Consider the following 17,483-nt stretch of genomic DNA (forward strand, 5'->3'; position numbering starts at 1 on the left):
CTTCATGTTTTAATCAGTTATTTTTTTGTATAATTTTACTGCTTTTCTTTTATATGTTATATATTTTATTAAAATGTATTGAGTCTCATGTAGCCCAGGCTGGACTCTAACATGTTACATAGCAAGGGTGATCTGATTTATCCTTTCCAATACTGTGATTACAGGTGTGGATTTTGAGGCATAGACCTCTGTATTAATTTTTATGGAGCCATAACCTTGTTTATAGTTTAATGAGTTATACTGCTGCCCTTCCTCTGAGATATAATGATATTTCAGAGCTATGATTCTGTAGTATAATTTGAGTCAGGGTGTGATTTGTTTGGAGTCTTAATATTTCTTTAGTTTGAACTTTTTCTGTAAAGAATATAATTGGGATTTTGATGAATGTTGCATTTAATATGCAGACTGCTTTCACTAATACAGCTATTTAAATAATACAGCCATTTCCTTAGCCTGTAAGATGTATCTTTTAATATTTTTACCAAAACTTTTCTGTGCCTTTAACATTTTCAGTTTAGGAGTTTCTCTTCTTTCCCGCCTTAACTGGGTTTATTCTGAGGCATTCTTTTAAGATGTTGTAAATTTTGTGTGCATTTTTCTATGTTCATCCTTCACATATGTATTAATGGTGTATAAAAAAGCTATTGATTTTCTTTTTCCAAAATACAGAACATAACAATGTTTTATAGTACTTGCATAGTTTTACAGGAAGCGTTGCTCATTTTTTTCTCATTCAGTATAATGTTGTCTACAGTTTTGTCATATCTTTATTATGTTCAGATGTTCTTTCTCTTTTTAGTTTCTTGAAGAACTTTATTATGAAGGTATATTGAACTTTGACAAATACACTTTTCTCCTTGTTGAGATGGTTCTTTAATATCTGCACTTAAGACTGTTTCAGTGTTATAAATTAATTGGTTTGCATATGAAAGAAATTAATCTTTTTTCCCAGATGAAATAGAAATGATACATAATCTTTATGTGTTTTTTAATTCAATATGCAAATATTTTATCGAAAACTTTAACATCTATGTTTATAAGGAGAATTGCCTACAGTTTCATTGTAATTGTATGTTTCTAATCAGTTTTGCCATCAGGATAATTCAGGATTTACAGCATTTGTTCCCTTTTTTTTTTAATGCAATAGTTTGAGAAATACTGCTATGACATGCTTCTTAGCAGTGAATGTGTCTGGTTCTAGAATGGTTTTTTTTTATTTAATGGTGAGACTTTTTATTTCTGCTTAGTTGTGTTGATTGTGAGGTTGTTTATTTTAGTGATAGTTTTATGTCATATTTTTGAATTTATATATTTCTTACAGTTTTTCAGGCATTTTATACTAAATTTATAAAGTATTCCCTAATAGTTTTGGGGATCTTATTAGACTCGTTGTAAGAATTCAATTTTCATATCTACTGTTACTAGTTTGTTTCGTCTTCATTGTTCATTTGGTGTAAGACTTTGTCAGTCTTAGTTCTTCAAAATATTAACTCTGGTTAACTTGTTTGAAGTATTGTTTTTAATTTATCAATTTAACCTATGTTCTTGTAATCTGCTATATTTGTGTTTTATTTTCTTTGTTTTTCCAGAATCTTGAGGCATATTCTAGGGTATTTATTGGAGATCTGATTTGTATTTTTCCTGTGTATATTTAGTGTGTACATGTACATGTTTGTGTGTGTGTGTGTTTGTGTGTGTGTGTGTGTGTGTGTGTGTGCACCTGAGTGCTTATATATATAAAGGACAGAGGTATAAGGTGGGAGTTTTCAGTCCATTTTATTTTTTGAAGCATGATAAAAATATCTGGTAATTGGCTGGCACAAAAAGTCTAGGCATTAGACTACTTTTCTTTACTTCTCTTGACACTTGGCAATAGATCCATGCCATCTAAGCTTTAACTCAGGTTCTAGTGACCAAAAATTAGGTTCTCAAGTTTGTGGGTGGGCACTTTGCCTTTTGAGTTATATCCCCAGGTCTTTGAGTTTTTGTTTTTTTTTGGTTTTTTTTTTTTGTTTGTTTTTTGTTTTTAATGTAAGTTCTTATCCACTTTAAATTTTCTTGATTTCTTTAATGACCCATGGTTCATCTGAAAGTATATTAGCCTCCAGATGTTTATGTAGTTTTACTTTCCTTTCTAAACTTGGGGGTTTTGTTTTGTTTTGTTTTGTGAGTGTTATGCCTGCATGCATGTCTGTGAAACATGTGGTGGTTTGGTATTCAGGTCAGAAGAGGTCAAAAGAGAGTATTGAGCCTCTTAGAACTGGGCATATAGATGATCATGAACTTCCATGGGAGTGTTAGAGCCTCTGAAACATCAACTAGGATTCTTAATTGCTGAGCCATTTCTTTAGTTTCCCTATGCTTTTTCTTACTATTGAATTCTGGTTTTATTCCATTATTTTGTAATAAGATACAAGGAATTATTTCAACATTTATTGTATTTGTTAAATCCCAATTTAATGCTGATAACATGATTGATTTTAATAATGATTCCTTGTGCTTCAAAGAATTGTTTTCCCTCTTTGCCAGATGAGATATTCTGTACCTGTCTATTAAATTAATCTGTGGGATAAGTTTCTTTTCTGATATTTTTTGCTTGTTTGTTTAAAGGCTCTATTAGAGGATGAGAATTGGCTACTAAAGTTCTACATGATTATTGCCTCAGACAAAATCACTTATTCCTTTAAAAGAAAGTGTTTCTTTTGTAAAGTTGGGAACCTCACCATTCAGTACAAAAATATGTACAAATTATATTTTCTTGATGAGTCTACCTATATAGCGGCTCTTTTTATCTAATCTTGCAAGCTTTGCTTGAAGTCTCCTTTATTAGATATAAAAATAGGTAAGCCTTTTCCGGTAACATACAGATTGAAACACAACAGTGTAAAAGATACAAAATTATCAGTAATAATAAAAATAAGAACCAAAAGAAAATAAACAGTAGCATAAAAACAATGCTATATTTTCTATCATTTAGTACTTCCTAGTTGTGATGAGTTGAGGCAGAGGTCTTTAGTCCTTTGCTCTATGTTGCAAAAAAAAAAATTCTGATTTTTGGATGTTACTTTCCTTGTACAGAGCTTTATGTCATTATTTCTGAGAGGATGCAAGACGTATAGTGCTAGACTGACTGGGATAGATGAGTTGAGGCAGAGGTCTTTAGTCCTTTGCTCTATGTTGCAAAAAAAAAAATTCTGATTTTTGGATGTTACTTTCCTTGTACAGAGCTTTATGTCATTATTTCTGAGAGGATGCAAGACGTATAGTGCTAGACTGACTGGGATAGAAGGAACCAATGGGAACACACAAGGCTCTAGAACTAAGTAGATGAGATGAATGATGTTAACAACAGACGTTATGGTTGTAGAGTATGAGCCAAGTGTATGCAGGGAGGATAGGTAGAATAGGTTGGAGTGACAGTTGAAGGACCAACTAGTCTAGGTTCCACAGCTAGGAATGGGAGTAGACAAGGACTCTGACGGGGATGAGATGAGCTCACAAAATGGAGCTTCCTGCCTTTTCCATATGTTCAGGAAGTAGTACAGTGGGTCAGTGTGTTCCAAGGACTGGTTAGGAGGGTAGGAAGAGCTGCTGCTTTAGTCCTCTCTCTTAGAGCAGGGAGGTCCTGGGGTTGGGGTGGAGGTAGTTGGCTGAGCAAATTCTGATGTCTCCTGAGAGAACTGACCAGAGGCCTGTAGCAGAGGTGAGAGTAGCTAGTTGTGGTCGGTAAATAGGAATTGGGGAGGAGTCTAGGTTTCCTGGCTAGGGAAAAAGGGGCAAACAGGTTTGTGTGTGTGTGTGTGTGTGTGTGTGTGTGTGTGTGTGTGAGAGAGAGAGAGAGAGAGAGAGAGAGAGAGAGAGAGAGAGAGAGAGAGAGAGAGAAAGAGGGGTATGTTAGGTTAGCTATATAAGTTATATAAGTGCAAGTTAGGTTTATGGAATAAACAAAGTGAATTTTATGTCACTGGATATTTTACTTTACTTTCTGCTGTGTGAGACAGGTTATAATATATCCCTAACTAGTCTAGCTATATATCTAAATAGAGTCTTGAATTTCTGATCATCCTACCTCCATCTCAAAGTGTTAGAATTGTAAGTGTGCATATACATACTTTGTTTTTGTAGTGCTGGGGAGAGAACTCAGGACTTCGTGAATGATAAGTAAATATTTTGCCAACTGAGCTGCATTTTGAACCCTACTCCTAAATTTTCTAAAAGAAATACTTCATTATTGCTTTCTGAACATCTTGAATATGATCTATTTGTTGTGTTGTTATGATTATTTATATACTGTTGTGCTTTCTGTCAGACAGGAGATTTTAGAGTTTTCATATTGTATGGTTATAAGGAATTCAGAATCAATAACCCAGAAACTTGGGATAAGTATATAGAGGAACCAATATGTTACATATTTACTTTGTTTTCTTTGGCAGATGAATTCATATGTTTGCCGAATATGCTCTCGTGGGGATGAAGGCGATAGGTTTCTGCTCTGTGATGGCTGCAATGATAATTACCACATCTTTTGCCTATTGCCACCACTTTCTGAAGTCCCCAAGGGGGTATGGAGGTGCCCAAAGTGTATCTTAGCGGTAAGATTTGTCCATCTTAGACAGTTTAATCATGACCTAGTCAATTTCTTTTATCTATCCTTTTGGACTGAAATAGACTAAAATTAGTAGAGAAGATTTTGATTAGCTTATACTGAGTAAGAATAATTGGACAGAGTAACTAAACGATGATAATGATTTACATGAAGTAGATAAAATCATAATTTATAAATTGTGAAAATGTTAGCCAAAAGGAAAAAATTATTTAGTGAATATTGAAAGAACTTAAACATGTTTAAAAATGTAAAGTTTTTAATGTAAAATACTGAATGCAGCCTGAAAACCCACTTTCTTTCTTTTTTCTTTATTCATTAATTTATTTATTCATTTTATATCCCAGTTGGAGCCTACACTCCCTCCTCTCCTCCCAGTTCCACCCTCACAACCCCTCTCCCCAAATCCTCCTCAGAGACAGGAAGTCCCCCATGGGTATCATACCACCCTGGAACATCCAAATGCAGTAGGACTAAGCATATCCTCTCCCACTCACTGCCCTATAAGGCAGACCAGCTAGGAGAAGGGGATGCAAAGGCAGCAACAGAGTCAGAGACAGACCTCATTTCAGTTGTTAGGGGACTCACATGAAAACTAAGCTGCATATCTACTACATATGTTTAAGGGGCCTAAGTCTAGCCCCTGCATGTTCTTTGGTTGATGGTTCAGACTCTGAGCTCCCATGTACCTAGACTAGGTGCCTCTGTAGGTTTTCTTGTGGTGTCCTTTACCTCTCCAGCTCTCTCAGTCCTATTCCCCACTTTTCCACAACACTTCTAGAGTTCCACCTAGTGTTTGGGTGTGGTTCTCTGCATCTGTTTTCATCCAATGCTAGATGAAGCCTCTCAAGGAGACAGTTAATGCCAGGTTACAAGCATAGCAGATTGTCACTAATAGTGTCAGAGCTTCTCTCTCATGGGATGGGTCTCAAGTTGACCCAGTCATTGGTTGGCTGTTCCCTTAATCTCTGTATGCACATCCTGTAGACAGGACAAATTTTGGGTTGAAGGTTTTGTGGGTGGGTTAGTGTTCCATCCGTCCACTGGAAGTCTTGCCTGGCTACAGGAGGTGACCACTTAAGTCTCCATATCCCCAGCTGGTAGAAGCCTCAGCTAAGGTCACCTCCATAGACTCCTGGGAGTCTCCCTTGTCTCAGCTCTCTTGCTCATCCCAGAGATGCCAACCCAGTGATTTTTCATTCTCCCAGTCTTCTCCTCATACCTGATCCCTATCCATGATCCCCTCCCCATCCCTTCTCTTATGCCTCCCTTTATTCACTTCTGATATCTATTTTATTTCTCCCTCTGAGTGTAATTCAAGCATCCTCCCTTGGGCCCTTCTTGTTTCTTAGTTTCCTTTGGGTCTGTGGATTACAGCATGCAGTTCATGGCTAATATCCACTTATATGTGAATACATATCATATGTGTCTTTCTGGGTTTGGGTTACTTCACTCAAGACGATATTTTCTATTTTCTACCGATTTGCCTGCAAAGTTCATGATATCTTTGTTTTTAATAGCTACACAATACTACTTAATAGTTACACAAGAGTATTCCATTGTGTAAATTCTTTACCCATTTTTCAGTTGAAGGACATCTAGATTGTTTGCAGTTTTTGGAATTCCATTTATTACAAATACAAGTGTTGTGAACATAGTGGGGCCTGTGTTCCTGTGGTATAGTGGAGCATCTTCTGGGTATATGCCCAGGAGTAGTATAACTGGGTCCTCAGGTAGTGCTATGTCCAATTTTCTGAGGAAACACCAGACTGATTTCCAGAGTGGTTGTACCAGCTTGCAATCCCATCAGCAATGGTAGAGTGTTCCCCTTTCTCCACATCTGCTGTCACTTGAGTTTTTGATCTTACCCATTCTGACTGTTAGAAGGTAGAATCTCAGGGTGGTTGTGATTTGCATTTCCCTGACTAAGGATTTTGAACATTTTTTAAGTGTTTCTCAGCCATTCGAGATTGCTCTGTTATGAATTCTCTGTTTAGCTCTGTAGCTCGTGTTTAATTGGGTTATTTGGTTTGTTGGAGTCTTAGCTTCCTGAGTTCTTTATGTACTTTGGATATTAACCCTCTGTTGAATATAGGGTTGGTGAACATCTATTCCTGATCTGTATGTTGCCATTTTGTCCTATTGACAATGTCCCTTGCCTTACAAAAGCTTTTCAGTTTCATGAGAATGCTTTTATCAAATGTTGATCTTAGAGCCTGAACCATTTGTATTCTCTTCAGGAAATTTTCTCCTGTGCCAATGTGTTCCTCATTTCTCTTCTATTAGATTTAGTGTGTCTGATTTTTATGTTTCTGGTTTTTTCTTTTCTTTTTTTTTTTTTCACCTTTTGGTTTAACCTTACTGGATTTTTTTGTTGTTGTTCTTTTTTCTTTTTAGGAGTGTAAGCGTCCCCCTGAAGCTTTTGGCTTTGAGCAAGCTACACAAGAGTATACTTTGCAGAGTTTTGGTGAGATGGCTGATTCCTTCAAGGCTGACTACTTCAACATGCCTGTACATGTATGTGACTGAATTATTAATGTCTCCTAGTCTTATGAAAACAAATATCAGTGAACCACGGCTAGCTTTTCACCTATTCTCATAGATGGTACCTACAGAAGTTGTGGAAAAGGAATTCTGGAGGCTACTGAGCAGCATTGATGAGGATGTGACAGTTGAGTATGGAGCAGATATTCACTCGAAAGAATTTGGCAGTGGGTTTCCTGTCAACAATAGCAAATGGAACTTATCCCCTGAAGAAAAGGTAATACATCTATTAGTAGCTACTAAAATATGAGTAAAAGGAGTCATATTAGCACTCAAATTTTTCTGTCATTAGGTTTTTTCACATTGTATTATTCCTACGTGATATTTATAACTACATAAATATGTCAGTAATAGAATTTTCATATACTTGTTACTGTCTTTTTTTTCCTGGTGTATCTAGACATTAAAATACTTTTATCAGTTAAGCAGTTACAGTATTAACCTCTTTTTAAATATCAATATTAAAACTTTGCCCTTTTCAGTCATATGGTCAAATTTTGTATGGATTTATACTGCTCCCTCTTTATTGAAAATAGAATCTTTTCTCCTACAAATATATCCTTACTACATTTTCTCCTCTCTCTACTTCAAGTTTCTCCCCAGTACCCTCACCTCTAAATCTACTCCATTTCTGTCTCTGATTAGAAAAGAACAGCTTCTAAGAGATAATAAACAAACATGACAAAATAAAGTCTAATAAATCAAAATACATTTTGTAGAAGTTGGACAAGGTAACTTCATGGAAGGAAAAGAGTCCCAAGAGGAGACACAAGGATCAGAGACCCACTTATTCACACACTGAGGAGTCCAATAAAAATATAAAACCAAAAGCTGTTTTAGATCTGAGAAAGCCCTGTGATTACTGCTTCAGTCTTAGTGAGTACATATGAGTCTTATTCAGTTGTTTTAGAGGGCCTTATTCTTCTTGTGTCCTTTGTTCCCTCTATCACTAACACTCCTCCTCTTCCACAGGGTTCCCTGAGCTCTAAGGGGAGGAATTTGATGGAGATATCCCATTTAGTGCTGGGTGTTTCAAGTGTCTGTCTGTCTGTCTGTCTGTCTGTCTGTCTCTGTCTCTGTCTGTCCCTGCCTCTGTCTCTCTTTCTCTCTCTCTCTTCTCCCCTCTTCTCTTTCTCCTTCTTTCCTTTCCTCCCACCTGCCTTTCCTTCCTCCCCTGTCTCTCCTTTTCTTTCTCTCTCTGGCATCCCATCTAGAGATGAGTATTTCAAGATCTTGCTCTTTCTCTGCATAATGTCTGGCTGTGAGTGTCTGTATTTGTTCTAATTTATTGCAGGAGAAATCTTCTCTAATGGTAGATAGCTATCTAGTCTCTGGTTCTTGGTCACTCAAGGTCTGTTATGAAAGGCTTCCATTTTGTTGAGGAACCTTAAGTCAAATCATACATTTGTTGGTTATTCCTACAAAGTTTGTGCCACTTTTGCACTATCATATTTTACAGGCAGGACTGCTCTGTTGATCAAAGGGTTTGTGGCTGCCTTGGTATTTACTCCTTCAGCAGCCTGCAAAGTACCTTTTCATAGCAAGACTTTAGAATGTAGGGATGAATGCTCAGGGTAAGTATCAGCCCTATCTCTTTATGTTCAATAAGTTGTGTGGGTGTTGATTTCTGCAATGGGGCCCTAATGTCAGCTTGTGGAGAGCATTTATTGTCAAGACAACAGGCTGGATTGTTTGAGGATTTTCATGGTATCCCTTTGGTCAATAACTAAATTGGATGGAGCCCAGTATCAGTACTAGTAGCTTCATTTGGTGACAAGAGATAGCTAGTTGAGATTCCATCTCCCTCATTATTTAAAGACCTTATTACGGTAGTATTCATATATTTTATGGAGTTTCTACTTACACTAGATTTTCGTATTAAGTGTCAGATGCCCTGAAGTTTTATGTCTTTCCCTACATTTCCATTTACTTCTGCCAGAGATATTCATGTGTTCTCTCTACTCACTTTGAAAATATCTATGATCTCTTAGACTAGGGATTGTAGCTTGGATATCATTTACTTAATGGCTAATATCCATTATGACCAGAATACTTACCCTACTTATCTTTCTGATCTGGGTTACCTTCCTCTGAATGATCAATTATTTGATTATTTGCTTGTTTATTTATTATTTGGTTCCTCATTTCCATGAATATATCATAATGCCATTTTTTTCCTTCATTCATCCCAATAAGTTTCCCCTTCTCCACTCCTCCCATTTCCCCCTCTTTAATCTCACTTCCTTCCACATCTACTATTCTTTTGTATTTGTTATTGCTTTCTTTTGTTTCAAGCAAAACATCAGGCCTCTTAGTTATATCAACCAAAGACAGCACAACAAGTTACAGTAGGACAAGACACAACCTTTTTATCAAGGCTGGACCAGGCAACCCCAGTAGGTGGAAAAGAGGACCAAAGGCAGGTGAAAGAGTAAGAGATGAATGCCCTCATTCCCATTATTACGAATCCCACAAGAACATAAAGCTGACACAAACCATAGCACTTACATAGGGGATATAGATATAGCATACAGGGTCCAGAAGTGTAGCTTTAGTATCTGTGAGTCCTCTGAGCGCTGCTTAGTTTATTTTGTGGGACTTGTTCTCCTGGTGTCCTTGACCCCTCTGGCTTCTACAAACCTTCCTCCCGCTCTTCCAAAGTATTCCTGTGGCTCCCCTTAATTTTTGGTGGTGTGTCTCTGCATCTGCTCTCATCAGTTGCTAGATGACTACTTTTTGATGATAATTGGGCATTTAATGTTATTTAATGGTTTGACAGTGAGACATATCTGCTCCGGACAGCATCCCTTCTTGGTTCAAAGAAGATACTAAGCATCTTCACCTCCAGGCAAGGTTGCTTATTGTGGCAAGGTAGCCACTGGGCAAAAAATTGCCCATTTCATCTGCAGGCAATATTGTCCAGAGAAGGAGATATTTTGCAGCTGTTGGGTTTGCTGAGACAGGGTCAGCGGTTGTTCAAGTAATTCTGCTTTACAAGTCTGTAGATAGATGATCCTTAGCCAAAAGGCCAAAGACAGATGCTCCTAGGTGTTGAAGAGTGGGGGACTGTCCAGGTAGTCAACTGTCTCTACAAATTGGTAAAGTTTTGAGACCTATGTTTTGTGCTCCCTGTATTTTCAGGTAATATTTAAGTTGTACTCGGATTTCTGATGGTGTTGAAATCTTGTTTTAGTCTCATAATCAAAGTCAAGTAGTTTTAACATTGGGAGAGAGATGACATGGTTTTCAGGTGGCAACCTCAGGCTAAAAATCTAAACATAATCCAGGGATAGAATGATAATTCTTTCAGTTAGGAAATATGGTACTTTGACAAATTGATGGACTACACATCATTTGTACCTCATACTGTGTGATTTACTTAGTTGCTATGGTTTTGTTCAATTTATATCTGGGAGAAGAATTTATTTTTATTTTTTATTGGACAGAAAAGGTGAATTGTAGAGGGAGGTGTTCCCTATTGGTTCTTTATTTGGTCAGTAAAGGTGGCCGGGAGGCTATTTCTTGGCGGAAAGGACAGAAAGGACAGGTGGGACTTCCTGGTCCCAGGAGGAAAAGGAGATGCAGAGAAAGAGGGGGCTTTTCCTGCCATGGTTTGAAACGGGAAGCACACCACTCCGGGCAGCTAGCCAAGAGGTGGGTGGAGGCTAGCTGATATGAGCCATTAAGCTTAGGGCAAGAGGAGAGAAGGGGATAATAAATTGTTAAGGGGACACATTTTCAGACAGGAAGTTTTTGATCCCAGCAATTGTGCTAGTAGGTAAATTCTAAAGTAATAAAGCTGTCTGAGTGTTTTTCACCTGTGGAGCAGAGGTGAGTCTAGAGAGAGAAGCTGGGTTGGTACTGGCAGCTTGGCGACCTGGAGGGGACAGAGTGCTGGCAGCAGCTCCAGGGTCACAGCTCCTGGGAGAGCCGGTATCATGATTTTAAAACTACCCATAGCAAGTTTCCATTGGTAATTATTATTAAGATTAAATAATAATTACTACGTATGTTGAATTAAACTTAAGTTAGAATATCTTAGACAAAACAGGCAAAAGACAAATGAGATAAAATAGCTTAATATTAACATTTATAAAGAATCCTTACGGGGTCATGTGAACCTTCATTTGCATTATGATTTTTAACATGGTTATACTTTCGTAGAAAAGAAAAATTATACTCAGAAGTCATACATACACCTCCTAAGCAACTACAAATTATGGGATACATTATATTCTAAGAACACAGTTATTTTTGTCTATAGATCTGGCTCATTTTACCTTTCTCAGGCCAATCTTACTCCCTACCTACAATGTAACTCTCTGACTCAATAGGAGTATGCTGCCAGTGGTTGGAATCTCAACGTGATGCCACTGCTGGATCAGTCTGTTCTCTGTCACATCAATGCAGACATCTCAGGAATGAAAGTGCCTTGGTTATATGTGGGCATGGTGTTTTCAGCATTTTGTTGGCATATTGAGGATCACTGGAGTTACTCCATTAACTACCTGCACTGGTGAGTGAGACACCAATACCTGGAATATATCAAGACACCTCCCTCCTATGTACAAGAATGCATCTAAACTTTATCTCTTCTCTCTGGCAGGGGAGAACCAAAGACCTGGTATGGAGTACCTTCTCTAGCAGCAGAACACTTAGAGGATGTTATGAAGAGACTCACACCTGAGTTGTTTGACAGCCAGCCTGACCTCCTACACCAACTTGTCACTCTGATGAATCCCAACACTCTGATGTCACATGGAGTGCCAGTGAGTACCTGGAAATGAGGCTCAAGGGGAAAATGCAGCTTTTTCAAAACATGTGCACACACATACACACACATATACACGCACACAAACTACACACACACCACACAGAAGAATGTTTTTGTTTTTGTTTATGTTTTTGGTTTTCTTTTTGAGTATTGGCAGGCCATCACATATGTGGTTCTCTTACAATGCTTCTTTCAAGTTACAGAAAAAGAAAAAAGAGAAATAGGATTGTTATATAATATATATATATAGGATTGTTATATAAGTTTATCTTAAAAACCTAGTCTAGAACCAGTTTTGTTTTAACATTACTGAGCATATATTCTAACTTTATAAGACCTGAATGGGGGATATTGAAGTTACATTATAGATTTGGGAAATTTAATTATTTTATGTCTTGTTTTACAAGAGAATTTTTGGAAAACAAAGTACTATATTTTGCAACGTTTTGTACTTTTCCTAATTCAGACTTTTAGCTCTGTGTTTTTTCTGGCTGTACAAATATGTAAATATTTCTTAGTTTCTTTATCTGAGCAGAATGAAATTGGAACTTCTAATGCTCCCTCTTGTTCTGACATTTTCTGGTATTTCACATGTTTTGTTTTATTTCTTAATTTTACCCATTTCAAAAGAAAAAAAATAATGCTGAATATCAATGATGCAACTATCCAGGCATGTAATTATAAATTTGTCTTGCTTCATCATTCCAGGAACAATATTTATAATTTTTTTCATATATACTTAGCACAGGCTTCCATCGTTGGAATTTTTTAAAGTTTATAGTTAAACTTTATCAGTTTACTAATTATGTAGAGTAACATTTTATTATGTTTTTGTATTTAACTTTATCATTTACCGTATCAGCCTTTCTATGAGAACCTCTTGATCTTTGTTTCTTGCGACATATTTTACTTTTTCTGATACTACTAGAGTCATCTGCCTTTATTTCATCACTAGTCTTACAGTATACTTGTGACTTTGTATTAAAGAATGCTAGTTTGTTTTTTGTTTTTTTCTTTTTGTTTTTGTTTTGTTTTGTTTTGTTTGTACCTGTGGTACTTTTCGGTCATTTTGTCTTTTTTTTTTTGAGAAAGTAATGCTACAAAGGAAAGTATCTACCATCTACTGGATTAGGTATACAAGTAAAACTCTTTCCACAAGAAAACCACATAAAAGATTCTTAGTTAAGTCAGGTATTGCAAAATATGCTTTTGATTCTAATTTTTAGGAGTCTAAAGAACATAATCTAGATGTTTTTGCAGACAGCCGAAACACTGTAACACATACAAAAAGTAAAAAGAAAAAAATTAAAATAAATAAAATTATTAAAAAATGAAAAACAAAACAGCAACTGTCCATGAAGTGGAATGTTCATTACAGCCAAGAACTTATTTGAGTAAGAGGAATTAGCAACTGTCTTTATAACAAGTTGGTCAAAGGAGCAAAGGTATAAAACAAACAAAAAGGCTCAATACCTATAAAACTATGGTTGCTAACAGTATAACAATGTATATATAGGATAGGAGGGAGGGAGAGAAGATATTTTAGAAAATAATAAAAGAACAATTGCGTAATTTAAAAGTAAATATCCAATAAGCTCAAATATTGGAAACTAGAAACAGCAGATGGTACTGTACAGATTTTTAGTCTCTATGAATTCATTCTCTACGTAGTTCTTAAAAACAAACATTCTTAAAGTAGGTGACCTATTATGGATAACTAGTTTCTCTTGGTATAACTTCAATGGAGTTAATCCTTATTAAAGAATATGTCAGTACATCACTGCTTTTTGTGGATACATAGTCCTTCATTCTATAGAAAGTCATATTTTCTTTACACTTTCCTAAGCTGATGAACCACCCAGCTAATTTACTTTTGGCTGTGGTGAATGATTCTGTTGTGAACATTTGTTTACAAATATCTGTTTAAATCTTTGTTTTCAATTGTTTGGTGGATACTCAAGTATTATTGCATAATCAATGCACAGTTCTCTAACATTTTGAGAAACCAACATGCTACAGCAGCCTCATGACCATTTTACATTCCTGCTAGCTGTGTATATATTCCTAATGCTTCCATATTCACATATGTGTTTTCTGTTTTGTTTTGAATGATGACCAAGACTTCTGTTCTCTGTATTTTTTCACAGTTGTGAAAAATTGATTTATTCATAATGCCATTCATATTTTGACTTTCATTTCACTAATAACTTATTGTGTAGAGTGTCTTCTTACTTGCTTGACAAACCTCATAACAATGTTTTCTTTTTTTATGTCCTATTGAACTTTGTTCGTTTAGCAGTACAATGGATTGTCTTAAACAAAAATCTGACTTTTCATTTGAGTCTTTCAGATAATCTCTGTTTTGAGAAATGATTTAAGTTTGGTTTTAAAATTGCTTTAGCTATTGCCACTTGCATCAACAAAATGTGAAAGTCAGATATGAGAGCTTAGAATTTGATTTCCTGGTTTTTTGTTGTTGTTTGTTTTGTTTTAGGGGGGTTGGCTAAGAATGTTTTTGATATTGTATTTTCTTTTCTTTGAATTCTACATCATTTTGCTTTATAGATTCTTCTGAGTATATCACATTTAGTCTTCACAATCTTATTTTCTTTCTTCACTCATACATTTAAAGATAGTCTTTTATTTCTAATGTTTCCCTTCTTAAGTCCATAACAGAATTTGGTGGCATTCATAAGTTTATATTTATCATTATTTCTAACATACACTACTTCTGGTTTTTCTTCTATATTTCAGGTTGTTCGTACAAACCAGTGTGCAGGGGAATTTGTCATTACTTTCCCTCGTGCTTACCACAGTGGCTTTAACCAAGGCTATAACTTTGCTGAGGCAGTAAACTTTTGCACTGCTGATTGGGTAAGTCTAGGATATGGTGGGCCTGCAGGTAGAACAGTATAAAGAATATGAGTAGGGGTTATTTTAGAGAAACTACACTTCATAGTTTCCAGGTAGCCATGTAGAATCTTAAACACACTTACAGCTACCTGTTGGACGCCAGTGTATTGAACACTACCGCCATCTCCGGCGCTATTGTGTCTTCTCCCATGAGGAGCTCATCTGCAAGATGGCTGCATTCCCAGAGAAGTTGGATCTAAATCTAGCAGTGGCAGTTCACAAGGAGATGTTCATTATGGTACAGGAGGAGCGTCGCCTACGAAAGACCTTGTTGGAGAAGGTGGGTGGCAGAAAGTAGGGCTAAGGACTCATCAAGTATATACTATGTTAGAGACACAGACCAATATTGAGTAAGCACTTTATGCCTTCTCTTTAATTCATGCTATTGGAAATGTAAGGGCAAAAACTGTATGTGTTTATGTGTCTTTCTTCCAATTTCTCTACAGCTATCCTTACAAGGTTAAGCCCACAGCAGGGCTCAGTATTGGCTGTGGTGGGGTGTCCACAACACTGCTCCTAGTCTTTACAGTATATGTGGGTTGAACACCCCCAGGGCATCACGGAAGCTGAGCGAGAGGCCTTTGAGCTACTCCCAGATGATGAGCGTCAGTGCATCAAGTGTAAAACCACGTGTTTCCTATCAGCCTTGGCCTGTTATGACTGTCCAGATGGTCTTGTCTGTCTTTCCCATATCAATGATCTGTGCAAGTGCTCAAGAAGCCGACAGTACTTACGGTGAGTATGGGTCTATTATATGAAAGAGATAGAGGAAATGCAGATCTAGCCCATATATTCTTTTTCTGGTCTTCCTCCAGGTACAGGTACACATTGGATGAACTGCCTGCTATGCTACAAAAGCTGAAGATTCGGGCTGAGTCATTTGACAACTGGGCCAACAAAGTACAAGCAGCCCTACAGGTAGAGGACGGACGGAAACGGAGTGAGTAACAGAAATTGAAGAACCTTTAAGCTATGATCAGTTATTATTTATTTATTTATTTACTTATTTATTATTTACTTTCTCTGATATTCTAAAAAGCTTACATCTTTCCATAACACTCTTTTGGAACTTCAACTCTTTTTAGGTTTTGAAGAGCTAAGAGCACTGGAATCTGAGGCTCATGATAGACGATTTCCTAATAGTGAGTTGCTTCAGCGACTGAAGAAATGCATAACTGAAGCAGAGGCTTGTATTTCTCAAGTTCTAGGACTGGTCAGTAACTCAGAGGACAGGTATGTTAGAAAAGCAAGCAAAAGTGATTAGGGACTTACTTCACTGGTAGAATGTTTGACAAGCAAGTGTTAGACCCTGGGATGTCATGAGCTTCAAAAATGAAAGAGGGGAAAAAAGCAGACAAAAGTAGGTGACTATATGAAAATAAATAACAAAAAATCTGTGTAGGCTAAAAGAGAATCCTTATAATAAAAATTTATATGTTGTATATGCCCAATTGGAATTCAAAACGTAGACTTCTCAACTTAAGAAGAGTGTCTCTGGTCTTTAAGAGGGCTTCTTACCTTGTTAGAGGTTTAGTTCCCAGTAAGTAAATGGTTTATAACTGCTTCTATCTTCAGTTCCAGGAGACAGGACATGCTCTCTGTATTCCACAGACATACACATGGCATATACTGTTGCTCAGATTCCCATACAAGTTTTAAAAAGAAGAGATTCAATATTGGGCAAAATGATGAGAATTAAAATATAATAGAACAAAGTGCAGCATGAACTAGGAATTATTAAAGTGGATATTTTCAGATATACTTTAGAACATTACTGTGCATGGCTGTGAAAACAAAAGATGCCCTACATGTTAGCAAATCTTATAGAATTGTTAAGATCAGAATCACTTGTGTAAGTGGGGTTTTATTAACCATAATATCATTCAAGAGAAACACACCAACCCCATTAAGTACTTAACTACCTTCAGCCCCTCGGTAAAGGGTAATGTAAATCCTCTCTTCCATATATAATGAAGTTAGGATGGTGCTTAGCTTTTAAATTTTTCATTAAAATATGGTTTCATCATGGGGTAACCTTTCCCAAGACCCTACTCCCACTCCTTTTCAAATTCATGACCTTCTGTTTTTTAATTATCACACACACACATAAACATACACACACACACACACACATACACACACACACAAATAAATAGATAAATGCAATATGCTGAATCTATTTAGTATTGCTTTTGTCTACAAGGTTTTAGAGCTGAAGGTTAAGGATTTGGATCAATGGGTCAATTTCTGGATCAGATTATGTATTCCTCTCTCAGCAGTATTTTATTTACTATATCTTTTCATCTAGTTATGAAGCCCCTAATATTTTCCTGTGTCTATTGGTTGCATCTCTGTTCAAGTCTTACATAGGCAGCCATCTGTACTGTTATGGTGTTAATGGTACCAGGGGAAAACTTCTGTTCTTTCTAGAAACAACATCTTGCAGCAGAACTTTTTGGTTATTTTGCTGTTATAATATTTTTATCCCTTCTTGCATGATGTATATTGAGCTTTAGGTGCAGATATTATGTTGTAGATATATTTGTAGGAATTAAGTAGGTACCCCATGACCACTTGTTCTTTGTATTTTGGCCAGTTATGGTTTGAGTAATGGTCTCTAACTGCTGCTTAGTGAGGCATCTTTAGTGA

The 17,483-nt window shown here is 36.5% G+C and overlaps 1 protein-coding gene across 3 annotated transcripts in view; it reads left to right on the top strand.

The window, feature by feature from the left end:
* Window positions 1-17,483, top strand: part of LOC117701335 (lysine-specific demethylase 5D) — a 48,398-nt gene that overhangs the window by 18,980 nt on the left and 11,935 nt on the right. For all 3 annotated transcript variants that reach the window (XM_076706222.1, XM_076706221.1, XM_034493109.2), the window contains exons 8-17: window positions 4,434-4,592; window positions 7,001-7,120; window positions 7,206-7,364; window positions 11,482-11,663; window positions 11,754-11,916; window positions 14,676-14,795; window positions 14,920-15,114; window positions 15,388-15,569; window positions 15,650-15,774; window positions 15,920-16,067. In XM_076706222.1, the coding sequence (XP_076562337.1) occupies window positions 4,434-4,592; window positions 7,001-7,120; window positions 7,206-7,364; window positions 11,482-11,663; window positions 11,754-11,916; window positions 14,676-14,795; window positions 14,920-15,114; window positions 15,388-15,569; window positions 15,650-15,774; window positions 15,920-16,067 (1,553 nt within the window). The remainder of the gene's footprint in view (window positions 1-4,433; window positions 4,593-7,000; window positions 7,121-7,205; window positions 7,365-11,481; window positions 11,664-11,753; window positions 11,917-14,675; window positions 14,796-14,919; window positions 15,115-15,387; window positions 15,570-15,649; window positions 15,775-15,919; window positions 16,068-17,483) is intronic.

This window comes from Arvicanthis niloticus, assembly GCF_011762505.2.
Source record: "Arvicanthis niloticus isolate mArvNil1 chromosome Y unlocalized genomic scaffold, mArvNil1.pat.X SUPER_Y_unloc_4, whole genome shotgun sequence".
Lineage (NCBI taxonomy): Eukaryota > Metazoa > Chordata > Mammalia > Rodentia > Muridae > Arvicanthis > Arvicanthis niloticus.